The 27,367-nt window shown below is 42.1% G+C and overlaps 1 protein-coding gene across 1 annotated transcript; it reads left to right on the plus strand.

Annotated features, from left to right (window-relative positions):
- The first annotated feature begins 5,581 nt into the window (after window positions 1-5,581).
- Window positions 5,582-26,048, plus strand: Ripalpha (RPA-interacting protein alpha). Its single transcript, XM_053794464.2, has 6 exons — window positions 5,582-5,823; window positions 7,477-7,637; window positions 19,991-20,073; window positions 21,022-21,122; window positions 24,082-24,216; window positions 25,528-26,048. The coding sequence occupies exons 1-6, from the start codon at window positions 5,719-5,721 to the stop codon at window positions 25,669-25,671; spliced, it is 729 nt and encodes a 242-aa protein (XP_053650439.1). The 5' UTR covers window positions 5,582-5,718; the 3' UTR covers window positions 25,672-26,048.
- Window positions 26,049-27,367: the final 1,319 nt, after the last annotated feature.

A 27,367-nucleotide genomic window follows, 5' to 3' on the forward strand; every position in this document is an offset into this window, starting at 1 on the left:
ACAACGTGTGTACCACTAACGACAATTTTCAACACATCTTTCGAAACAGATCAATAATAAAAATAATAATAATATCTTCATTTGCTATCAGTACATGATACAACTTTTACAGGCCATAGCTGACACCTATGACATGCTACTATATAGAAAGTCCCTTGTTATGTGGAGCATTTCCCACAAATTAGGTCAGTTGTGACCCAGGATGCCACCCACACCAGTCCACTAACACCCAGGTACTCATTTTACTGATGGGTGAACATAGACAACCGGTGCAAGGAAACACGTCCAATTTTTCGACCCATCGCCGGGAATCAAACCCGGACCCTCGTTGTGTGAAGCGAGAGCTTTAACCACTGGGCTATGGGGCACCTAACTACCTGAGGTCTGGAAGCATGGTGGAGCATCTAGAAGACTGGTGGAGCACCTAGAAGACTGGTGGAGCATCTAGAAGACTGATGTGGCCCGGTGGCCTGGTGGCTAAAGCTCCCGCTTCACACACGGAGGGCCCGGGTTCGATTCCCGGCGGGTGGAAACATTTCGACACGTTTCCTTACACCTATTGTCCTGTTCACCTAGCAGCAAATAGGTACCTGGGTGTTAGTGGACTGGTGTGGGTCGCATCCTGGGGGACAAGATTAAGGACCCCAATGGAAATAAGTTAGACAGTCCTCGATGACGCACTGACTTTCTTGGGTTATCCTGGGTGGCTAACCCTCCGGGGTTAAAAATCCGAACGAAATCTTATCTTATCTTAGAAGACTGATGAAGCCCCTAGAAGGCTGGTGGAGACCTAGAAGAGTGGTGGAGCATCTAGAAGACTAGTGGAGCATCTAGAAGAGTGGTGGAGCACCTAGATGAGTGGTGGAGCACCTAGAAATGTGGTGGAGCACCTAGAAAAGTGGTGGAGCACCTAGGAAGAAACGGGCTCATACACGACAACCAGTACAGTTTCGGGGACGGGAAATCCTGCATCACAAACCTACTGGAGTTGTATGACAAGGTAACAGCAGTAAGACAGGAGAGAGAGGGATGGGTAGACTGCATTTTCTTGGACTATAAGAAGGCTTTTGACACTGTACTGCGGATGAGACTAGTCCAAGAGCTATTGGAGCAGGCAGGAATAATAGGAAAAACACTGTACAGTTTCTTATCTGCCACATTTAATTTTATACATTACTGTAAACAAGGGGATGCCCCGAGAAACAATGGAGATAAATTACCAGATAACATTAGTGCTGAAGTTAGAAATGAGACAGGACAACACGCACCATTAGGGAATACAGTCACAAAACAACAAGGTAAACAGAAACCAGGTCTATGCAAATACTGTGTACTTAGTATTTGCAGTCATGGAATATCTGGAAAAACAGATGGGACGTGCAACTTCGACCACCCCACAAAATGCCGTGCTCATATAACAACAGGAAAATGCAGCCTTCCTTCCTGTAAGCTTTTCCACCCTGAAATGTGTCAGTCTTCAGTTCAGGAAAGCCAGTGATATAACTTATATTGCCAGGCACACCACCTAAAGGCTACAAGAGGACACAGAACATCCAGACCGTGAGACAACCTGGGTAGCCACAACCACTCCAGAGAGAGAGGTTTTCTAGCGCCAGGAGAGAAAAAAAATCTGGCAGGAAATGACATAAATCGTACACCAACTCCAATCATTTCTGGAGTGGAATCACAGTTAATGACGTCCACTCCAACACAACAGATATTAGTGCCAGGAAGAAACAAAGACCCCATCTCCTGTACTACCAATACCACCAATCTGACGACATTTATCTTTGCAAATATACAGGGTCTAAAGCCAGCAACAAACAACAAAATACCTTTCATCCGTGGACTGCTAGCAGAGGCAAAGGCAATGTTCGTGGCTTTCACAGAGACCCACATAAAGGATCACTTGGATAACGAAATATGGATCCCGGGTTACAACCTATACAGATGTGACAGAGTGAGCAGGCAAAAGGCGGGTTGGCCTGTAAATCACAGTCACTTACATGCTCAGAACTACTAAATGCCTCAAATGACGTAGTGGAAGTTTTAGCAGTAAAGGTCGAGAACCAAAACCTAGTCATTGTGGTAGTCTACAAGCCTCCGGATGCAACGTCCCAGCAATTCCAGGAACAGCTGTTAAAAATTGACCACTGTCTGGAAAATCTTCCAGCTCCTGCACCCAACATCTTGCTCCTGGGGGATTTCAACTTAAGGCACCTAAAATGGAGGAATATAGCAAATAATATTGTTGCAGTAATAACACCAGGAGGCAGCTCTGATGAAAACTCACACTCACACGAGCTTTTAAATCTCTGCACAAAATTCAATTTAAACCAGCAAATAATAGAGCCTACTAGACTGGAGAATACACTAGACCTCATCTTCACTAACAATGATGATCTGATACGAAATGTCACCATATCAAAAACAATATACTCAGATCACAACATAATTGAGGTTCAGACATGTATGCGCGGAGCCCCAGACCGACAAAATGAGACTAGTCACGAAATTTATTCATGATTGTAACCATGTATAGGAGTGAGGCTGATTCCTTACCTTTGTAACTTGCCATGATTGTGACCAGATCTACTAGGAGTTCATTACCTTTGTAACTAGTTCAGCTATCATAACTTTGGGGTCCAGTCCCTAGACCCATTATGTACCTTTGTAATCTTTTGACTACCACCCACAGGATGGGTATGGGGTGCATAATAAAGATATTAAACTAACTAACTAACTCACGAGGGAGCCTTCACCAAATTCAACTTCAATAACAAAAACATAAAGTGGGACCAAGTAAACCAAGTCCTAACTGATATAAGCTGGGAAGATATACTAAGCAACACAGACCCCAACTTATGCCTAGAACAGATTAACTCGGTGGCACTTGAGGTATGCTCAAGGTATATTAGTTTAAGAAAAAAGGAGGAGATGTAAACTAGAAAGAGACAGGCGCTCCCTTTACAGTTGAAGGCAAAGAATAACAGAGCGGCTAAAAGAGACCAATGTATCTGCAATACGTAGGGAGACACTGGTCGGAGAAATAGCAAACATCGAACTAAACCTAAAGGAATCTTACAGGAGTCAAGAAACGCGAGAACTAAAGCCATAAGTGAAATTGCAAGAAGCCCAAAGTATTTCTTCTCCTATGCCAAATCAAAGTCGAGAACAACGTCCAGTATTGGGCCCCTACTTAAACAAGATGGGTCCTACACAGATGACAGCAAGGAAATGAGTGAGCTACTCAAGTCCCAATATGACTCAGTTTTTAGCAAGCCGCTAACCAGACTGAGAGTCGAAGTTCAAAATTAATTTTTTATGAGAGAGCCACAAAATTTGATTAACACAAGCCTATCCGATGTTATCCTGACGCTAAATGACTTCGAACAGGCGATAAATGACATGCCCATGCACTCTGCCCCAGGGCCAGACTCATGGAACTCTGTGTTCATCAAGAACTGCAAGAAGCCCCTATCACGAGCCTTTTCCATCCAATGGAGAGGGAGCATGGACACGGGGGTCGTCCCTCAGTTACTAAAAACAACAGACATAGCCCCACTCCACAAAGGGGGCAGTAAAGCAACAGCAAAGAACTACAGACCAATAGCACTAACATCCCATATCATAAAAATCTTTGAAAGGGTCCTAAGAAGCAAGATCACCACCCATCTAGAAACCCATCAGTTACACAACCCAGGGCAACATGGGTTTAGATCAGGTCGCTCCTGTCTGTCTCAACTACTGGATCACTACGACAAGGTCCTAAATGCACTAGAAGACAAAAAGAATGCAGATGTAATATATACAGACTTTGCAAAAGCCTTCGACAAGTGTGACCATGGCGTAATAGCGCACAAAATGCGTGCTAAAGGAATAACAGGAAAAGTCGGTCGATGGATCTATAATTTCCTGACAAATAAAACACAGAGAGTAGTAGTAAACAGAGTAAAGTCTCAGGCGGCTGTGTATGATAATCTATGTAACTGTATTTGTGTATTACCTGGAGTTTACCTGGAGAGAGTTCCGGGGGTCAACGCCCCCGCGGCCCGGTCTGTGACCAGGCCTCCTGGTAACGTCCTGAATAACGTACTTATTATGGAATACTTGACAAGAAGGAAAAAACGAGTGATGGTACGTGGTGAGGTGTCAGAGTGGGCGCTTATGTCGAACAGGGTTCCACAAGGGTCAGTTCTAGGTCCAGTGTGTCGAGTGGGGTTCCACAAGGGTCAGTTCTAGGTCCAGTGTGTCGAGTGGGGTTCCACAAGGGTCAATCCTAGGTCCAGTGTGTCGAGTGGGATTCCACAAGGGTCAGTCCTAGGTCCAGTGTGTCGAGTGGGGTTCCACAAGGGTCAGTTCTAGGTCCAGTGTGTCGAGTGGGGTTCCACAAGGGTCAATCCTAGGTCCAGTGTGTCGAGTGGGGTTCCACAAGGGTCGGTTCTAGGTCCAGTGTGTCGAGTGGGGTTCCACAAGGGTCAATCCTAGGTCCAGTGTGTCGAGTGGGATTCCACAAGGGTCAGTCCTAGGTCCAGTGTGTCGAGTGGGGTTCGACAAGGGTCAGTCCTAGGTCCAGTGTGTTGAGTGGGGTTCCACAAGGGTCAGTCTTAAGTCCAGTGTGTCAAGTGGGGTTCGACAAGGGTCAGTCTTAAGTCCAGTGTGTCGAGTGGGGTTCGACAAGGGTCAGTCTTAAGTCCAGTGTGTCGAGTGGGATTCCACAAGGGTCAATCCTAGGTCCAGTGTGTCGAGTGGGATTCCACAAGGGTCAGTCCTAGGTCCAGTGTGTCGAGTGGGGTTCGACAAGGGTCAGTCCTAGGTCCAGTGTGTCGAGTGGGGTTCGACAAGGGTCAGTCCTAGGTCCAGTGTGTCGAGTGGGGTCCCACAAGGATCAGTCCTAGGTCTGGTGCTGTTTCTTGTATATATAAATGACATGACAGAAGGGATAAATTCAGAGGTGTCCCTGTTTGCAGACGATGTGAAGCTTACAAGCAGTCAAGGATAAGGTAGGACATATCTCCTGAGGCGCACATTAACCAGATAACTACTGCAGCATATGGGCGCCTGACAAACCTGAGAACGGAGTTCCGATACCTCAGTAAGGAATCGTTCAAGACTCTGTACACCGTGTTAGGATGTTAGGAAGTATTTCTTCAGCCATAGAGTTGTCAGAAAGTGGAACAGTCTGGAGAGTAATGTAGTGGAAACTGGATCCATATATAGCTTTATGAAGAGGTACGACAAGGGGCCAGGAGCTGTGAATCGACCCTTGTAACCAAATGACAATATAAAATTTAAAATATTTTTTATTTAAAAAAATTACTCTCCTCCTTTAAAAAATTATTATTTACACATAAATAAAATATTGTGTCAGGAATTTTCCTATTTTTTTTTTTTTGTAAAATTCGTCCAAATTTGAATTTTTTTGAGAAAGAACAGGTAGTGGGGTTAAAATTTTTATTATTATAATAATGGGGAGACGGCAAACCCGTATGGGCTACGCAACAGCTGGGGTATCACGAATTAGACACACAACAGAAATAACCACCTCCATGGCCTTGGATCAAGATCATAAAACTAAATAAGACACAGGTAGTGGGGAGACACCAACAACATTCAGCTGACACTTAAAACATCCTCAGAAAAACCATTATTTCGACTTTACCAGCGGTTTAAATTGGGTTTACCGGTGGTTTACGGCGAGATAAGTGGTTTAAGGTGATGGAGAGTGGCCAGGGTGGGCCACTGGGGGCCACAGTGGCCCACAGGAAGCTATATAAGAACCCCAGAGGACGAACTCCGCCCTGGAAAGATATTTATCGTAAAGTAAGTCACTTATTTGATGTATTTTTGGGGCTTTGATCCGAGGAAGTGGAGCTGGGGAGTTTAATGGTGTTAACTCAGCCCCCGGAGGGTTTAGCGCTTCCCACCCGGGGATTTAAATGACCTTAATATTATTATTATTATTATTGTAATTATTATTAATATTGTAATTATTATCATTATTATTATTGTGATTATTATTATTATTATTATTATTATTATTATTATTAATATTGTAATTATCATTATTATTATTATTGTAATTATTATCATTATTATCATTATTATTATTATTGTAATTATTATTATTATTATTATTATTATTATTATTATTATTATTATTATTATTATTATTATTATTGTAATTATTATTATTATTATTATTATTATTATTATTATTATTGTAATTATTATTATTATTGTAATTATTATTATTATTATTATTATTATTATTATTGTAATTATTATTATTATTGTAATTATCATTATTGTTATTGTAATTATTATTATTATTATTATTTTAATTATTATTATTATTATTATTATTATTATTATTATTATTGTAATTATTATTATCATTATTGTAATTATTATTATTGTAATTATTATTATTATTATTGTTGTAATATTACTATTATTGTAATTATTATTATTATTATTGTAATTATTATTATTATTATAATTATTATTATTATTGTAATTATTATTATTATTATAATTATTATTATTATTGTAATTATTATTATTATTAGTATTGTAATTATTATTATTATAATTGTTATTATTATTATTGTAATTTTTATTATTATTATTATTATTATTATTATTATTATTATTATTGTAATTATTATTATTATTATTACTATTATTGTAATATTATTATTATTATTATTATTATTATTGTAATTATTATTATTATTGTAATTATTATTATTGTAATTATTATTATTATTATTATTATTATTGTAATTATTATTGTTATTATTATTATTGTAATTATTATTATTGTAATTATTATTATTGTAATTATTATTATTGTAATTATTATTATTATTATTGTAATTATTTAATTATTATTGTAATTATTTAATTATTATTGTAATTATTATTATTATTATTATTGTAATTTTATTATTATTATTGTAATTATTATTATTGTAATTATTATTATTGTAATTATTATTGTAATTATTATTATTATTGTAATTATTATTATTGTAATTATTATTGTAATTATTATTATTGTAATTATTATTGTTATTATTATTGTAATTATTATTATTATTGTAATTATTATTATTATTGTTATTATTATTGTAATTATTATTATTATTGTAATTATTATTGTAATTATTATTATTGTAATTATTATTGTTATTATTGTAATTATTATTTAATTATTATATTATTATAATTATTATTACTATTACTATATTATAATTATTTATTATAATTATTATTATTATTATTATTATTACTAAAGTTTCTTATCCTAGGATAAAGAATAAACTGACTAAATACGGACAAATTATCGTAGAATAACTAAAGTGTAGACTTATCCTAGGATAAAGACTGTGTAACACGGGCCACCAACGGCCTCGTTCCCAAAATCGTCGAAGTTTTTGTTTTGGGCCTAAGCTGGTCCTGTTATTTCAGCGTTGCATGGAACGGCTGCGGTGGAACCGGTCGCAGGTGGTGCAGCGCTTTCGCTCGTCCGGTCAGCCCCTGGGCGAAGACGACCCCACTCAGCTGGTGCAGGATGTGATGGAGATGGAGTGGGCCGCCCTCAACCGCTGCTCCAACTTACTGGCCGTCAAGTACGTGGTGCGGTTGTCTTGCGTGCTCTCGAACTTTCTCTTCGATTGGTAGCGCACTCAGCTCACACACTGAGATCTGTGGTTTGATCCCCGGTACAGCTGGAAACACTAGGACCTGTGTCCTTAAGACACCTGCTGTCACTGTTCACCTAGCAGTAAAATAGATACCTGGGTGTTAGTGGACTGGTGTGGGTCGCATCCTGGGACAAAATTGACCTAATTTGCGGGAAATGTTCTGTTTAACAAGGGACTTTCTATATAGTAGTACAGTGGACCCCCGCCTTACGATATTAATCCGTTCCTGAGAGCTCATTGTAAGCCGAAATTATCGAATTATCGTTAGCCGAATTAATTTTCCCCATAAGAAATAAGGGAAATCAAATTAATCTGTTCCTGACACCCCAAAGTATGAAAAAATTTTTTTTACCACATGAAATATTAATTTTAATACACACAAACTGAAGAAGACATGCACAATTACTACTCTACTAAGACTAGAATACAGTGGACCCCCGCTTTACGATCAGCTCCCAATGCGACTAATTATGTAAGTGTATTTATGTAAGTGCGTTTGTACGTGTATGTTTGGGGGTCTGAAATGGACTAATCTAATTCACAATATTCCTTATGGGAACAAATTCGTTCAGTACTGGCACCTGAACATGCTTTTGGAATGAAATAATATCGTAAACCGGAGGTCCACTGTACATGACACTTACCTTTATTGAAGATCTGGTGATGATTGATGGGATGGGACGAGGGGAGAGTGTCGAAGTTGTTGTTTAGAAGGGGAATCCTCTTCCATAAGGACTTGAGATTTACCTGGAGAGAGTTCCGGGGGTCAATGCCCCCGCGGCCCGGTCTGTGACCAGGTAGCAAGTCCTTTTCCGGGGTTACTTCCCTTCTTCTTTTAATGCCACTATGACCAGCTTGAGAGTCACTGGAGCTCTGTCGCACAACAAATCTGTCCATAGAGCTCTGTACCTCCCGTTCCTTTAAGACTTTCCTACAATGGGCCACAACATTGTCATTGTAATAGTCACCAGCACGGCTTGCAGTAGCTGTGTCAGGGTGATTTTCATCCATAAAGGTTTGCAGTTCAACCCACTTTGCACACATTTCCTTAATCTTTTTTTCAATTCCATACTAATTCTCGCCCTTTTTACCACAGGGATGGCACTAGAAGCTTTCTTGGGGCCCATGGTGACTTATTTTGTAGTTACAAGCACTAAAAACACTGGGATTATGTGAAATATACCAAATGTATGCATAGATGCGACCGCATTGGCTGGCTTGTAAACACTGGCGCTGAGGCCACACGTGGGATGTGTCTCGGACGAATCACATAAGGCGAGTTTTTTATCGTGAGGCGAGGCAAAATTTTTGCGTTCATATGCTTCGTATGGCGGATTTAATGTAACGCGATGTGTTCGTAAGGTGGGGGTCCACTGTACTGGTACAAATAATTTTTTTTTTTTTTTTTTTTTTTATTATTATTATCACACTGGCCGATTCCCACCAAGGCAGGGTGGCCCGAAAAAGAAAAACTTTCACCATCATTCACTCCATCACTGTCTTGCCAGAAGGGTGCTTTACACTACAGTTTTTAAACTGCAACATTAACACCCCTCCTTCAGAGTGCAGGCACTGTACTTCCCATCTCCAGGACTCAAGTCCGGCCTGCCGGTTTCCCTGAACCCCTTCATAAATGTTACTTTGCTCACACTCCAACAGCACGTCAAGTATTAAAAACCATTCGTCTCCATTCACTCCTATCAAACACGCTCACGCACGCCTGCTGGAAGTCCAAGCCCCTCGCACACAAAACCTCCTTTACCCCCTCCCTCCAACCTTTCCTAGGCCGACCCCTATCCCGCCTTCCTTACACTGCAGACTGATACACTCTTGAAGTCATTCTGTTTCGCTCCATTCTCTCTACATGTCCGAACCACCTCAACAACCCTTCCTCAGCCCTCTGGACAACAGTTTTGGTAATCCCGCACCTCCTCCTAACTTCCAAACTACGAATTCTCTGCATTATATTCACACCACACATTGCCCTCAGACATGACATCTCCACTGCCTCCAGCCTTCTCCTCGCTGCAACATTCATCACCCATGCTTCACACCCATATAAGAGTGTTGGTAAAACTATACTCTCATACATTCCCCTCTTTGCCTCCAAGGACAAAGTTCTTTGTCTCCACAGACTCCTAAGTGCACCACTCACCCTTTTCCCCTCATCAATTCTATGATTCACCTCATCCTTCATAGACCCATCCGCTGACACGTCCACTCCCAAATATCTGAATACATTCACCTCCTCCATACTCTCTCCCTCCAATCTGATATCCAATCTTTCATCACCTAATATTTTTGTTATCCTCATAACCTTACTCTTCCCTGTATTCACTTTTAATTTTCTTCTTTTGCACACCCTACCAAATTCATCCACCAATCTCTGCAACTTCTCTTCAGAATCTCCCAAGAGCACAGTGTCATCAGCAAAGAGCAGCTGTGACAACTCCCACTTTGTGTGATTCTTTATCTTTTAACTCCACGCCTCTTGCCAAGACCCTCGCATTTACTTCTCTTACAACCCCATCTATAAATATATTAAACAACCACGGTGACATCACACATCCTTGTCTAAGGCCTACTTTTACTGGGAAAAAATTTCCCTCTTTCCTACATACTCTAACTTGAGCCTCACTATCCTCATAAAAACTCTTCACTGCTTTCAGTAACCTACCTCCTACCTCCTACCTGCAATATCTGCCACATTGCCCCCCTATCCACCCTGTCATACGCCTTTTCCAAATCCATAAATGCCACAAAGACCTCTTTAGCCTTATCTAAATACTGTTCACTTATATGTTTCACTGTAAACACCTGGTCCACACACCCCCTACCTTTCCTAAAGCCTCCTTGTTCATCTGCTATCCTATTTTCTGTCTTACTCTTAATTCTTTCAATTATAACTACCATACACTTTACCAGGTATACTCAACAGACTTATCCCCCTATAATTTTTACACTCTCTTTTATCCCCTTTGCCTTTATACAAAGGAACTATGCATGCTCTCTGCCAATCCCTAGGTACCTTACCCTCTTCCATACATTTATTAAATAATTGCACCAACCACTCCAAAACTATATATTATTATTATTATTATTATTATTATTATTATTATTATTATTATTATTATTATTATTATTATTATTATTATAGGGTGCCTGGGTGGTATTAAAGTGCTCTTGATTCAAGGAATTTTTTTTTTACAGTGTAGCTGTGTGTTATTATGTATGGTACTTATGTGTGTCTGTGCTAACTAACATGCTAACTAACTTGATAGCTAACTAACTTGCTTGCTGACTAGCTTGCTAGCTAGCTAACTTGTTAACTAACTTGCTAGCTAACTTACTGACTTATGTACTAACTTAACATACTAAGTAACTATCTTACGTCAAATGTCCCTTGAGAAAATGGAATATCCTTAAATTTTGAAAAAAAATGATTTTTCAGATATTGATGAACTGGATATAAAGTTACTTCTGAGTACAGACATACCTCACTAATACCTGGCTAATACCTGGCTAATACCTGGCTGATACCTTGCTAATACCTGGCTAATACCTCACTAATACAGTGCATATAAAAGCCTAAAAAACACATTTGCACTATCATTTATTAAGTGCGCAGTAGCGCTAGGCCTAAAAAAACGATGAAAAGGTAAAATAACGTAAGAAAGGAGGAACACTGTGGTAGGCCTATTGGCCCATACTGGGCAGATCCTTCACAAATCAAACCCATTTTCAATGCTTCCAAAGCAATAATTGCACTGGTAGGCCGAGTTTGGTACAGCTCCCAGCTCGAACAAATATGTAAGCGTATTGTAAGTGTTTTTGTAAGTGTACAGTGGACCCCCGCATAACGATCACCTCCCAATGCGACCAATTATGTAAGTGTATTTATGTAAGTGCGTTTGTACGTGTATGTTTGGGGGTCTGAAATGGACTAATCTACTTCACAATATTCCTTATGGGAACAAATTCGGTCAGTACTGGCACCTGAACATACTTCTGGAGTGAAAAAATATCGTTAACCGGGGGTCCACTGTATTTTTGGCGGTCTGACCTCTTCAAGGGGGGCTCCTTGGCGTGGTGAAGAGGCTCTTGGTCTGAGGAATTAGCCCTGTCGGTCTTCTTCCTCAGACCGAACCTAATTACCCCCCATTCTCCCCTCCCCTATCCCATCCTCCCCATCCTCCCCTTTTTCCATTCCTCCTCCTCCTCCTCACCCCTCCCTTTTGCCCTTCCTCTTTTTAGCCTTCGTGATTTCTCCCACAGGCGCGCTAGTTCCTAGGTAGGGGAAAGGACACCGGGGTCCATCCCATTCCGTTGAGGTTTCTTGGCGGTGGCGTAGTTTGCCGTGGAATCTGGATTGCCTAGGGATGTCCCGATCCCTCTCCGGTATCCCGGAGTAGCTTTGGGTGTCTTTTGGGCGACGGGTGTATCTCTGGAAGCCACCTTTCGGATTCCGGGGGTGGTGGCTGAAGGAGGTATGCTTTGTGGCGGATATCCGGCCGCCCTCTCTTTTGTCCACCGAGGTAGCTCGGCAGATGTGAGGTTGCTATCCCAGATTGCTGGTTTACTGGCATGAAGGGTAGGGTATGGCACGGGTTCCATGCTGCATCTGCGCTACTAGCGGTGTCGAGTCCTCTTGGGCGCGGAGGGAGATTTCTGGCCCTTTCATTCCTCCTAGGAACTATCCCTCCCCGGTCCCCCCTTTTTTTTTTCTTTTTTTTATTTTTATTTTCTTTTCTTCTTTCTTTTTTTTTTTCTTAAAAACAAAAAGAAAGAAGTAACCTAACCATGGCAGCCCTAGTCCATGAACCTGGTACCCCCGGGCCCCTTCTTGATACCGCACCCCGTTCTGACCCCGCCTCGTCTTTGGACCACTCTTCAGACATTCCTCATGCCTCTGTACCTATTGCCGGTGCTGTTTCCTCACCCGCTTCAGGTACTGAGGCCTCGACTGACTCCTTCGATTTATCAGACCTTCGCTCTCCTCTGACTATGCTTCCGGCCTCTCCCTCTACGGTGCGGCAATTTTCAAATCGCCGACCCGTTCCACGTCGGACCAACTCTGGTCCCACGCCTAAACGTCAACGACAATTACCTGCTGATGATACTTCTCCACCTTCACCTTCTCGTTCTTCTCAGAAACGATCGACACGTCCTTCACTACCTTTCCACGCTCAGTTTCAGACTGAACAGTGGACTAAATTCTTCACTTTACGACCAACTTCCTCTACTGCCTATCTTTCTGACCATAGTATTGGCAAGGCACTCCTACGCCATGTTGGTAAAGATATTTCTTTTCATGCTCTTAAGAGCGGTACGCGCATCATTACCGTACAGAATGCTACCCAGGCTCGTGAGCTCTCTCGTCTTTCCCATATAGATACTGTTCCTGTCACCCTTGAAAAACATCATTCCCTCAATTCTTGTAGTGGTACCGTTATTCTGCCCCATACCATAGTTCAACAAAATTTCCAGACATGTGGCACCGACATTCTAGAACAGCTGGAACTCCAAGATCTCCCAATCCTCAAGGTAGACACTTACGTTCTTCCTGCCCGTGGGCGGAGACGATACCCTAGCAATGTGGCTCGTTTAACTTTTGACAGCCGAGAACTCCCATCCTCCGTTTATATAGCAGGACATCGGTTACAAGTTCGAAAGGTGATCCCTACACCACAACAGTGTAGAAATTGCTGGCGATTTGGCCATCCAGCGAAATATTGCAGATCTATCGCCGAATGCCCAGTCTGTGGTGCCGATGACCATTCTAATACGTCTTGCAATCGATCTCCCTCTTGCCTTAACTGTCATGAGGCTCACCCTTCGTACTCTCGCCGTTGTCAGGTCTATTTAAACGAGCGGGAAATCCGTTACCTCAAAGAGACAGAAGGTCTCCCTTATGCCATGGCAGTTTCTCATCTCCGCCTCCAAGGGAGACTCCCACGTGTTTCTTATTCCCGTGTTTCAAAACGTCCCCCCACTTCTGGTATCCCATCTTCTACACCCACCTCTGTGGTTACCTCTCCCATAGTCAATCCTGTATCTAATCCTTTTGCTGTCCTCGGCTCAGACGTCCCTACTTCAACGCCTCAGTCTAATCTCGCTTCTTCGAGTTCTCTCTTACAAGCCTCAGTATCGACGAGACCTCGTACGACACCTCTTCCCAATCGTCCCTCTACTTCTCAAAAGTCAAAAAAAGGTCCGGTAACACCTCCTACCCATCTTCCACCTCCTCATTTTACCCTCCCTGTCTCTGTCCCTAGTTCTTCCCCTCTCACTGGCTCAGTTACAAGTGCAGAGGTTCACCCTCCTCCTCGTAATGTACCTTCCTCCCCTGTTCCCTCCCAAGTTTCTTCCTCTTCTGCCACCTCCCAGGTTCCTGTCTCTTCTGTCCCCTGCCACGCTTCTCCAGTTCCCTCCACCCTTTCGCCCCCCCCTACCTTGGTACAGTCCAATACAGTTCCAATCTTTACTCATCCTCCCCCTACCATTCCCAATATTGTCTCCCATACGACATCTCTGAATTCCGAAACACTTGAAGCAATCTCTGAATATATTGCAGAGACCAAACCATCAATGGACACTGATCCACCTTCCGCTCTTTCTCTCTCCTCTGCTCCATCTGCGCAACTCCTTTCTTCACAGCGCACCGTTCCTTCGCTGCTTGAACATTTTCCACTGCCTCCGCATGTGGACTTTTCTAACCCTTCTAGTCCGTAGGAACCCTTACCTGCGGATTTCAAGTATCTTTATCATTGCCAATTATGGCCTTTTTACAGTGGAATATACGCGGCCTCAGGGGTAATCGGGGTGAGCTTCAGATGTTACTCTCCCAGTTTGCCCCTGTTGGTGTTTGCTTACAGGAGCCAAAATTACACTCTGCTGTTATTTCTCACATCTCAGGCTATAATTTATTGTATTCTTCAGATCCTTTTCCTGATGGGACCTTTAATGAAAGTGCCCTTCTTCTCCGCACTGATATTCCGTACCATCAGCTATTTATTCATACTTCGCTGCATTACACAGCAGCCCGTATCCACTTACATAGGTGGTATACGCTCTGTTCTTTATATCTCTCTCCTTCTCGGGCATTATCTATTCCGGATTTTGCCTTCCTTGTTTCGTCATTACCGCCACCGATTCTGTTACTTGGTGATTTTAATGCCCACCATTTCCTCTGGGGAGGGTCTCACTGTGATTCCCGTGGAATTCAGTTAGAGGCTTTTCTTGCCACCCACCCCCTCCATGTTTTAAATACAGGTACTCACACCCATTTTGATCCTCGGACTCATACTCTCTCTTGCATCGATCTCTCAGTTTGCTCTTCCTCCGCCGCATTAGACTTTACTTGGTCTGTTCTCCCGGACTTACATGACAGTGATCATTTCCCAATCATTCTTACTTCCCCTTCATATTCGCCACCTCTTCGCACCCCACGCTGGCAATTTAATCGGGCAAATTGGAACCTTTACTCACACCTGACTGTTTTTAAAGAGGTTCCTTCTTCGTCCTCCATCGATGAGCTTTTACACCTCTTCTCGTCCTCCGTTTTCACCGCAGCTTCTCATTCTATACCCCAAACTTCGGGCAGGCATTCTCAGAAATGCGTGCCTTGGTGGTCTCCTGCTTGTGCTCGTGCAGTACGTTTGAAACGCGCTGCATGGGGCAGGTACCGGTACAATAGAACCACAGAGCGACTCCTTGATTTTAAACAGAAGCGTGCGATTGCTCGCCGTGTCATCCGTGACGCTAAACGCACTTGCTGGCGAGATTATGTCTCCACCATCACCTCTGCTTCCTCTATGAGTGCAGTCTGGAAAAAAGTACGAAAACTGAGTGGTAAATATTCTCCTGACCCGGCTCCTGTTCTGCGGGTTGCCGGTGTTGATATAGCAAACCCACTAGATGTTGCCAATGAAATTGGCAATCATCTGGTCCGTATTTCTCAGGGACTCCATCTATGCCCCTCATTTCTTTCCTCAAAGTCTGCCAGAGAGTTAGCACCCTTGGACTTTTCTTCTCTCAGAGAAGAACAGTATAATGTGCCTTTTACACTTCAAGAACTGGAGGCAACACTCTCAGCTTGTCGATCATCGGCAGCTGGGCCCGACGACATTCATATTCGTATGCTACAACATTTACATCAGTCAGCCCTTGCAGTCCTATTACGCCTTTACAATCTTATTTGGTCACAAGGAGTTCTTCCACAGCTGTGGAAATCCGCCATTGTTCTCCCTTTCCGCAAACCAGGCACTACGGGACATGAAACCTCCCACTATCGTCCCATTGCTCTTACCAGTGCAGTTTGCAAAGTAATGGAACGTCTAGTAAATAGACGTTTAGTGTGGTATTTAGAGACACACAACAGTCTCTCCACTCGTCAATATGGCTTTCGTAAGGGACGTTCTACCATAGACCCCTTACTGCGCTTGGATACGTATGTTCGTAATGCCTTTGCGAATAACCACTCAGTTATTGCCATATTTTTTGACCTTGAGAAGGCATATGACACAACTTGGAGGTATAATATTTTAGCCCAAGCCCACTCCTTAGGCCTTCGAGGCAATCTACCATCCTTCCTTAAGAACTTTTTAACTGACAGGCATTTCCGTGTTCGGGTTAATAATGTGCTCTCCCCGGACTTTATCCAAGCTGAAGGTGTCCCCCAGGGATGTGTTCTGAGCACAACACTTTTTCTCCTTGCTATTAATGATTTGGCCTCTAGTCTTCCATCAAATATTTGGTCATCACTCTATGTTGATGACTTCGCTATTGCCTGTGCAGGCGCTGACTGTCACCTCCTTACAGTTTCTCTCCAGCATGCAGTCGACCGTGTTTCCAATTGGGCCACCACACATGGGTTTAAATTTTCCAGCACTAAAACCCACCAAATCACTTTCACTAGACGCTCTGTCATCTCTGATCATCCTTTGTACCTCTATGGCTCACGTATCCCTGAACGTGATACAGTCAAGTTTCTGGGCCTCCTCTTTGATCGTAGGTTATCCTGGAAACCTCACATTACCTCTCTGAAGGCAACTTGTCACAGCCGGCTGAACCTTCTTAAAACCCTTGCTCATCTTTCGTGGGGAGCTGATCGTCGAACCCTCCTTCACCTACATTCCACCCTTATTTTATCAAAACTTGATTATGGTGACCAGATCTATTCAGCGGCATCTCCTGCTACTCTCTCTAGCCTTAACCCCATTCATCACCAAGGATTACGTTTATGCCTTGGTGCTTTTCGCTCTTCCCCTGTCGAAAGCCTCTATGCAGAAGCGAACGTTCCATCCTTATCCGATCGCCGTGATGCCCATTGCCTGCGCTACTATGTACGCTCTCATGATCTCCGCAATCCTTCCATTTATAGAATGGTCACTGATATTAGTAGACATTCTTTATTTGTTCGCCGCCCCTGCTTACTCCGTCCCTTCTCTCTTCGCCTTCATTCGCTCTTGTCTTCTCTTCAACTACCACCTTTCTATGTACATGTAGCATCTCACTTTTCCCTACCCCCCTGGGAAGTTCCAGCTGTTCGAGTCTGTTCTTTCTCCCTCCCTTGCTCGAAAGCACAACTGTCTACGGTCGCTTCCCGCTCTCTTTTTCTTGACCACTTTCACTCTCATTCTCATGCCATTGCTGTGTACACAGATGGCTCTAAGTCTTCTGACGGCGTAGGATTCGCAGCAGTGTTTCCGGACAGCGTCGTACAAGGGCATTTACTATCTTCAGCTAGTATTTTTACTGCTGAATTATATGCCATCCTTACAGCACTTATCCGTATTGCATCTATGCCTGTGTCATCATTTGTGGTTGTCTCAGACTCCCTTAGTGCTTTACAGGCTATAAAAAAATTTGATACACCTCACCCCTTAGTCCTCCGTATCCAACTTTGGCTACGCCGCATCTTTACTAAGCATAAAGATATTGTTTTTTGTTGGGTCCCTGGTCATGTTGACGTACAGGGCAATGAACAGGCAGACACTGCTGCGCGGTCAGCAGTACATGACCTACCAGTTTCTTATAGAGGTATTCCATGTACGGACTATTTTGCTGTAATATCTTCCCACCTTCACACCCGTTGGCAACAACGTTGGTCTACTATGCTCGGCAACAAACTTCAGTCTATTAAACCGAGTATAGGTTACTGGCCGTCTTCTTATCACCAGTGTCGAGGTTGGGAGACTACTCTCTCCCGTCTTCGCATTGGCCATACTCGTCTTACTCATGGATATCTCATGGAGAGGCGTCTTGCTCCTCTCTGTGAGAATTGCCAAGCTCCATTATCAGTCAGCCACATTCTGTTGGACTGCCCACTTTATCAACGAGCACGCAGAATTTACCTCTGTCGTCGTCTTCGCCCCGCTGCTCTCTCTTTACCTTCCCTTCTCGCTGATGGACCCACCTTTCATCCGGACTCTCTCATTGACTTTTTGACAACGACTGACTTACTTCACAAATTCTGATACTTTCAGCCCTTTCTACTTGTATCTCTTGCTACCCTCTACCCCCGTACTATCCCCTGCCCCGCTGTTTTCCGTAACCTGCTGATCATCTCCCCTCCCTTCTGCCATCCAATTCCCTTGCTTCCTTCCCTACCCTGCAGCGCTGTATAGCCCTTGTGGCTTAGCGCTTCTTTTTGATTATAATAATAATAATTTGGCGGTCTGAAACACACTAATCTAATTTATATTATTCCTTATGGGAACAAATTTGCTCGGTAACGGCACTCGAACAACCTTCTGGAATGAATTATGGCCGAAACTCGGGGGCCACTGTATTATTATTAACACATCGGCTGTCTCCCACCAAGGCAGGGTGGCCCAAAAAAGAAAAACATTCATCATCATTCACTCCATCACTGTCTTGCCAGAGGCGTGCCTACACTACAGTTATAAAACTGCAATATTAACACCCTTCCTTCAGAGTGCAGATACTGCACTTCCCATCTCTATTTACCCATGTACAAGTCCCACTCAAATCCTACACCTCTCACTCATATATTTATCCTGCCTAAATTGAAACTACCCAAGGTTTTAGCTTCAGTAACCCTACTAGGCAGACTGTTCCATTTATCAACTACCCTATTTCCAAACCAATACTTTCCTATATCCTTTCTAAATCTAAACTTGTCTAATTTGAATCCAGTACAGTGGACCCCCGCTTTACGATCACCTCCCAATGCGACCAATTATATAAGTGTATTTATGTAAGTGCGTTTGTACGTGTATGTTTGGGGGTCTGAAATGGACTAATATAATTCACAATATTCCTTATGGGAACAAATTCGTTCAGTACTGGCACCTGAACATACAGTGGAACCTCAAAAATCGAACTGCTCCAAACTCGACCAATTATGTAAGTGTATTTTTGTAAGTGCTTTTATAAGTGTATTTTTGAGGGTCTGAAGTGGACTAATCTAATTTACATTATTCCTGATGAGAATAAATTCGTTCGGTAGCGACACTTGACCAGCCTTCTGGACCGAAGAAAGTTCTATATTTGAGGTTCCACTGTACTTCTGGAATGAAATAATATCATAAACAGGGGGTCCACTGTATTGCCAGTGCTCTCTTGGAGGGATATCCTCAAGACCTTTATATCTCCTTTATTAATACCAATCTTTTACTCATACACTTCGATCGTGTTTCCCCTCATTCTTCGTCTTACTAGTGATTGTAATTTAAGGGACTTCAATCTTTCTTCGTATGGAAGATTTCTTGTGCTATGTATTAATTTTGTCATTCTTTGCTGAATGTTTTCTAATGAATTTATATCCATTCTGTAGTATATAGACCAGAACTGAGCTAGTTGACGCCTTACTAATGATGTACCTATAAAACTGTAGTATAACCACTGGACTTGGTGCTTACGGTTGATGTCCGCATCACCTTCAAAATACAGTGGACCCCCGCTTTACGATCAGCTTCCAATGCGACCAATTATGTAAGTGTATTTATGTAAGCGCGTTTGTATGCGTACGTTTGGGGGTCTGAAATGGACTAATCTAATTCACAATATTCCTTATGGGAACAAATTCGGTCAGTACTGGCACCTGAACATACTTCTGGAATGAAATAATATCGTAAACCGGGCGGTCCACTGTATATAAAGCGAAGCTTGGGGCTTTCCTTTGTACCTAACAATATTTTGTAAAGCATTGACTACTTTACCTGTATACTGCAGAAAAGAAATTATTATTATTATTATGAAAGCGAGGTACGCCTGTAAGTTGCGGAGTTTCAGGAAAATTTTGAACTTTTCAGGAAAAGCTTGGATGGTTCGGAGGTGGAGGAGGAGCCCTGGATGTCTGTTATGGAGGAGATACAGCAAGAACTGGTCAATCAAGGTACACATTATTATTATTATTATTATTATTATTATTATTGCTGCTGCTTCTGGCATTTAAGTTATCTTTCATGACACACACGGCTTATTTTTCCACTTAACACGGAGAAATTATTATTACTAATTATTATTACAATTGTTATTATGTACAATTATTCATAGTTCAGTTGTAAAATAGGGTTTGAGTTTTAGGGGCTTGAGCATCCAGCAGGCTTGTGTAGATGTTAGAAGTTAGTGGTGACAAGTAATGGATATGCTGTTGGAGTGAGAGTGAAGTGACATTTACAGAGGGATTCAGGGGAAACCAGTCAGCCAGACTCGACTCCTGGATCACACCTAAATTATCCACCACAATTACTTTTACCAGTCATCCACTACCCATTGTCAGTCATCCCCATTAACCAACCAGTCTTAATGACCCCCGTATAGTAGATAGACTTTAAACCCCATTAACCAACCAACCAGTCTTAATGACCCTGGTGTAGTAGATAGACTTTAAACCCCATTAACCAACCAACCAGTCTTAATGACCCTTGTGTAGTAGATAGACTTTAAACCCCATTAACCAACCAACCAGTCTTAATGACCCTGGTGTAGCAGATAGACTTTAAACCCCATTAACCAACCAACCAGTCTTAATGACCCTGGTGTAGTAGATAGACTTTAAACCCCATTAACCAACCAACCAGTCTTAATGACCCCCGTATAGTAGATAGACTTTAAACCCCATTAACCAACCAACCAGTCTTAATGACCCTGGTGTAGTAGATAGACTTTAAACCCCATTAACTAACCAACCAGTCTTAATGACCCTCGTGTAGTAGATAGACTTTAAACCCCATTAACCAACCAACCAGTCTTAATGACCCTGGTGTAGTAGATAGACTTTTCAATTTGTAGTAGAGATGGAATTTCAATTTGTTTTTATATGAAATCTTTCATATTTTAGAGGAACGACTACTGGTAGACATTATGAAGTATGACGCCGCGGCCCTGGCGAATCAAGTGACCTTACAGCAGTCTGAGGAGGTCATTTGTCCTGTGTGTCAGGTAAGGCCGTGCAAGTATATTTGTAACTTTCAGTCAATAAAGATACCCAGTGTGACTTAATCTTCAGCTTGTCTGTATTTTATATCCTCTACGACAGTAATGGTAAGCGTAGCTCGGAGATAACGTATTAGGTGGGTTAATGTTAACCAGGTTTGATGGTACAGTAAACTGTGGATAAAGTGGGTTAATGTTAACTAGGTTTGATGGTACAGTAAACTGTGGATAAGGTGGGTTAATGTTAACCAGGTTAGATGGTACAGTAAACTGTGGATAAGGTGGGTTAATGTTAACTAGGTTTGATGGTACAGTAAACTGTGGATAAGGTGGGTTAATGTTAACTAGGTTTGATGGTACAGTAAACTTCGGATAAAGTGGGTTAATGTTAACCAGGTTAGATGGTACAGTAAACTGTGGATAAGGTGGGTTAATGTTAACTAGGTTTGATGGTACAGTAAACTTTAGATAAGGTGGGTTAATGTTAACTAGGTTTGATGGTACAATAAACTTTGGATAAGGTGGGTTAATGTTAATGAGGTTTGATGGTACAATAAACTTTGGATAAGGTGGGTTAATGCTAACCATCTAAGATGGTACAGTAAACTTTGATACAGTGCACTCCTCAATTAAGAGAATATACACTGTGTAAATTGTACTTTTAACTGGTGGCCTGGTGGTTAACGCTCTCGCTTCACACGGTGAGGGCCTGGGTTCGATTCCCAGCCAGAGTAGAAACATTGGACGTGTTTCTTTCCACCTGTTGTCTATGTTCCCCATCAGTAAAATGGGTACCTGGGTGTTAGTCGACTGGTGTGGGTCGCATCCTGGGACACTGACCTAAGGAGGCCTGGTCACAGACCGGGCCGCGGGGGCGTTGACCCCCGGAACTCTCTCCAGGTAATCTCCAGGTAATATGTATCTTCAATGTTTCTTGTAATATATCTTCAAATTCTATTTTATTTTCACCACAGACGCCGTATTGGTATGTTGCAGTTTTTAACAAAAGCGCAGGCACGCCTTTGCAAGACAGTGATGGAGTGAATGATGATGATGTTTCTCCTTTTTCGGGTCACCGTGCCTTGGTGGGGAAGCGGCCAATGCATTAATAAAAATTACTGGCTGTCTCCCACCAAGGCAGGGTGACCCAAAAAAGTAGAAAACCTTATAGCTTTTTCTTTAGTAATGTATACAGATGTTACTAGCCTCTTGTTCCCGGCATGTAGTCGCCTCTTACAACACGCCTGCCTTACAGAGGAAGAATTCTGTTCTACTTCCCCATGGAGATAATGTGTATACAGTGAGACCTTGATATTTGAACTTAATCGGTTCCCAGGTGGTGTTAGAACTGCGAAAAGTTCTATGTCTGAAACATTATATACAGTGGACCCCCGGTTAACGATATTTTTTCACTCCAGAAGTATGTTCAGGTGCCAGTACTGACCGAATTTGTTCCCATAAGGAATATTGTGAAGTAGATTAGTCCATTTCAGACCCCCAAACATACACGTACAAACGCACTTACATAAATACACTTACATAATTGGTCGCATTCGGAGGTGATCGTTATGCGGGGGTCCACTGTACCAGGCTTTAATTATCATCCTCACACACTGGACGATGTTGAACTGACTCTTCCAAATGTGTCTGAGATTTAGGTCAGTGTCTGAGGTCACTTCAAAGCACTTTCGAAGCAGGGCTTTCCTGTAAAGTTTTTTACGGCTTAGATTGTAAACAAGTTAGCGTACTCACACTCCAGAAGAACGTTCAAAGCCCGGCTCAGGTTTTTCTGAACGAAGTTGTTTGGGCTAGTTCGTTTGAGGTCCGGTTCGTTTGAAGTTTGGTTTGCTTGAGGTCTGGCTTGTTCAAAGTCTGGTTCATTCGAGGTCCAGTTCGTTTGAAGACCGAGGTTCCAGTGTGTTTTATTTTGGATATAAATTCCCCATTATTTAGTGTTATAGGAAATACTTTATACTTAAAACACCACTCCCTTGTTTTAAATGTTTTAATGTTATAATTAATGTTTTCATAAAACACCGGCCCCTTGTTTTTAATAATTTACTGTTATAGGGAACACGAACATGGACTGATTAAATAACAAAAAGGCACAATACTGTGACTGGAACGATACACAAATAACCCGCACATAAAAGAGAGAAGCTTACGACGACGTTTCGGTCCGACTTGGACCATTGACAAAGTCACACTGACTTTGTCAATGGTCCAAGTCGGACCGAAACGTCGTCGTAAGCTTCTCTCTTTTATGTGCGGGTTATTTGTGTATGGACTGATTGCATTGTCTTCACATCTCTACTGTTCCTGCCTATTTTCTGTACTTGACTGAAGAAGCCTACTGTATAGGCGAAACATTTCGGAATAAAGTTGCTTAACTGTTGCCTATGTGTCTTGCCTACCAACCTGTCGGTATTGTGTACCATTTTGATATTCACCCTGTCAGACACTGCAACACAATGGCATCTTGGTACAGAAGAGAAAACACCTTGGACAACTTTTTCAAGTGAGAAATGTTTGATCTGAGAGGGACGTGACCTCTCAGTGGCTGCATTCTCACTGCTACTACTCTGCACCTCTCCTTCCCACAGTATTTAAGTCTCCACACTCACTTGATCTTCAGATAGTTCCGGACTATGGAACTGAACTTCTCCAGGCTGAGGGACTGACAACCTCAAATCTACAACTTCAAGGGTGATGGACTGATTACATCGTCTTCACATCTCTAGTGTTCCTGCCTATTTTCTGTATTCGACTGAAGAAGCCTACTGTGTAGGCGAAACGTTTCGGAATAAAGTTTCCTAACTGTTGCCTATGTGTCTTACCTACCAACATTTAACATAAAACACCGCCCTCCTTCTTTAATACATCAATAAAATATGGTAAGATTACCTCTTGTAGTTTGTCTTAATAGTCTTTAGTTAATTTGTATTGAAGTTAAGTTGGTTTGCAGAGGCACGGATTGCAGGAATCACAGAGACGACCAAGCGGAGCTTCTATCACAACCATTGGTAGCGAGTCCGGTGCTAACGTTCTGGTCTGTGGATGCGGCTTGGCTCTACAAGGTGCTAATCTATCTCTCAATACAGTAAGTACATTTTGGGCATTGCTAACTATAATCTCCAAAAAGAATCTTTGGATACTCTCTGTACCATAAGTCTTATTTTGGTTGTGACCTGGAGTTTACCTGGAGTACCTGGAGTATACCTGGAGAGGGTTTCGTGAGTCAACACCCCCACGGCCCAGTCTGTGACCAGGCCTACAATCTCCGAAGAAAGTCTTTGGCTGAACTCTCAATACCGTAAATCTGTTTTGGTCATGACAAATACGATTTCTGAAAGCAAAATCTTGGCTAATCTCTCTCTCAATATAGTAAGTTTTATTTTGGTTGTGACAACTACAATCTCTAAAGAAAATCTTGGTGTGAGATGCAAAAGTCGTTTGCCACCAAACAGAGATTTTAACCCTTAAATGGTCCAAACGTATATACAGTGGACCCCCGGTTAACGATATTTTTTCATTCCAGAAGTATGTTCAGGTGCCAGTACTGACCGAATTTGTTCCCATAAGGAATATTGTGAAGTAGATTAGTCCATTTCAGACCCCCAAACATACACGTACAAACGCACTTACATAAATACACTTACATAATTGGTCGCATTCGGAGGTGATCGTTATGCGGGGGTCCACTGTATACGTTTTTTCAACATCTGAAAGTATGAAAAAAATGTAGATCATCTTTTTTGTTTTACATTTGAAAATATATTAAAAAAAGTAGATCTACTTTTGTAGCTACGAATTTGAACGTCGATTTGTTTGGACCGTTTAAGGGTTAAAAAGTAACGACGGCAGATAAGGATGTTTTGTAATTCCTCTACTTACAGACACGTTGAGAATATTCTGTATTGTGCATACTATCATTGTTGTCTATAATATCATTATTTGACGATCTGTTGGAGTGTGAGCAGGGTAATATTTAGTGAAGGGATTCAGGGAAACCGGTTATTTTCATATAGTCGGACTTGAGTCCTGGAAATGGGAAGTACAATGCCTGCACTTTAAAGGAGGGGTTTGGGATATTGGCAGTTTGGAGGGATATGTTGTGTATCTCTATACGTATATGCTTCTAAACTGTTGTATTCTGAGCACCTCTGCAAAAGCAGTGATTATGTGTGAGTGTGGTGAAAGTGTTGAATGATGATGAAAGTATTTTCTTTTTGGGGATTTTCTTTCTTTTTTGGGTCACCCTGCCTCGGTGGGAGACGACCGACTTGTTGAAAAAAAAAAAAAAAAAAAAATCATTATTATACACAGTTGTGGAGGTCCCCAACATGTTTGTAAGTTGAAGATTTCCTGCATCCTGACTGCTGATTTACATTGCTTGCATTTGTCTTTACAGGTAAAATCGAGCCTAGAGAACACAATATCACACCACGGGCAGACGTGCGAGGGACAGATGTCCTTCACCGAGACCACTGACACGCAAGGCGCCAATGTGCTCATCACTTGCAGCATCTGTGACTGGATGTCCTTCCTCTTGTAGGAGCCGGCCCAGCAGTCAAAAGTCGCGTCGGAAGTAGCCCGGCGCGCCGGTGTTTCTCGAATGGGGGGCCACAACTCCCAGTCTTCAATGACTGGTGAACGATTTGCCTGCTGGCCACTATCAACAACAGCCTGGTTGACCAGGTAGCCTGGGCTGGGAGAAATACTGTCATAGACCATTAAGACACTGAAGATGGCTGTGATTACACTGATTAATCTCATTTACACGTAAAATAATAAATGTGCAGTAACTCCTCGACTTACAAACACATTTTTGACCTCCTGAACTGTGTATAATATCATTATTTTGTATACCATTATTCACAATACAGAAGGTCTCCAATGCATTGAAGACTTCCCATATTATGGACATTATACACAATACACAAGATTCTCAAACCATACCACGGGTGGGGTTAGAACCCGCGATCAGAGAGTCTCAAAACTCCAGACCGACGCGTTAGCCACTGGACCAGTTGCTAACGAGTTGGTCTGGAGTTTTGAGGCTCTCTGATCGCGGGTTCTAACCCCACCCATCGTATGGTTTGTTTGCATTCGTGTCATTACGATTTCGTGAGTCAAGATTCTCAATGTGTTCGAGAATCGAGGAATTCCTGTACAATATGCTCGGACGTTTCCACTAACTAGGATATTTTTTAGCGTTAGTAATCAATAAAAAAATAAATTTTGTATTCAAGTGAATGAGGAGTGCGTGCCAAAGCATTTTAATTTTATGTACGGTAGTGTGAGTCTATTAAAAATTTGCATAATGCAGAGTTTTGTAAGTTCTCTTTTGAAAAGTTAAATACAGTCAGCTCTCTTTAACAGTTCCCTTATACAGTGTGACTTGTTTAGTAAGTGCAGTGGTAACTTAATGGTCCAGGATGGACCAATCTGAAGCTATGTGACAATAATGGTCTGGGATGGACCATTACCAAGCCATGGTGACAATAATGGTCCAGGATGGACCATTATCAAGCCATGGTGACAATAATGGTCCAGGATGGACCATTACCAAGCCATGGTGACAATAATGGTCCAGGATGGACCATTATCAAGCCATGGTAACTTCACTGTGGTTCATAAAGTCGCCTCAAAGTTGTTGGTTAGAGAAGAATTGTAGCCACAATATTGTGACTTATTCTTACAACATGTAGTTGAGTCAGTGCTCTTATAAAGCTTTTCTATACACAAATAACCCACACATAGGAGAGAGGAGCTTACCATGATGTTTTGGTCTGACTCGGACCATTTACAAATGGTCGAGGTGGGTCCGAAATGTCTTAAGCTCCTCTCTCCTATGTGCTGGTTATTTGGTTATTTGTGTGTTGTTTCGGTCACCCTATTGTGACTTTTTGTTCTTTAAGCTTTTCTGTATATTGTAGTGCAATTTTTTTGCCAGTGTGATTGAAAGAATCCGCCCAGAATTGTATAGCACGTTCCCTGAAGGCCTTTCCACTGGCTGTTCAGTTTTGGATGTGCTATTTCAGTCGCATTTGTGAGAAATTGCAACGTAAGGACACAGAAACGTAGCACTGCAGTAGGCCTACTGCTCCACAACAACAGAGCATTGCAGTAGGCCTACTGGCCCATACTAGGCAGGTCCTTCTCCAAACCAACCATTACCATCCACCTATTTAACCTTGACCCAAACCCTGAAGAACTTTATAAGAGCTGACTGTGTCTTGTGTTGAGGG

Source organism: Cherax quadricarinatus, unplaced genomic scaffold, assembly GCF_038502225.1.
Source record: "Cherax quadricarinatus isolate ZL_2023a unplaced genomic scaffold, ASM3850222v1 Contig147, whole genome shotgun sequence".
NCBI classification, from domain to species: domain Eukaryota; kingdom Metazoa; phylum Arthropoda; class Malacostraca; order Decapoda; family Parastacidae; genus Cherax; species Cherax quadricarinatus.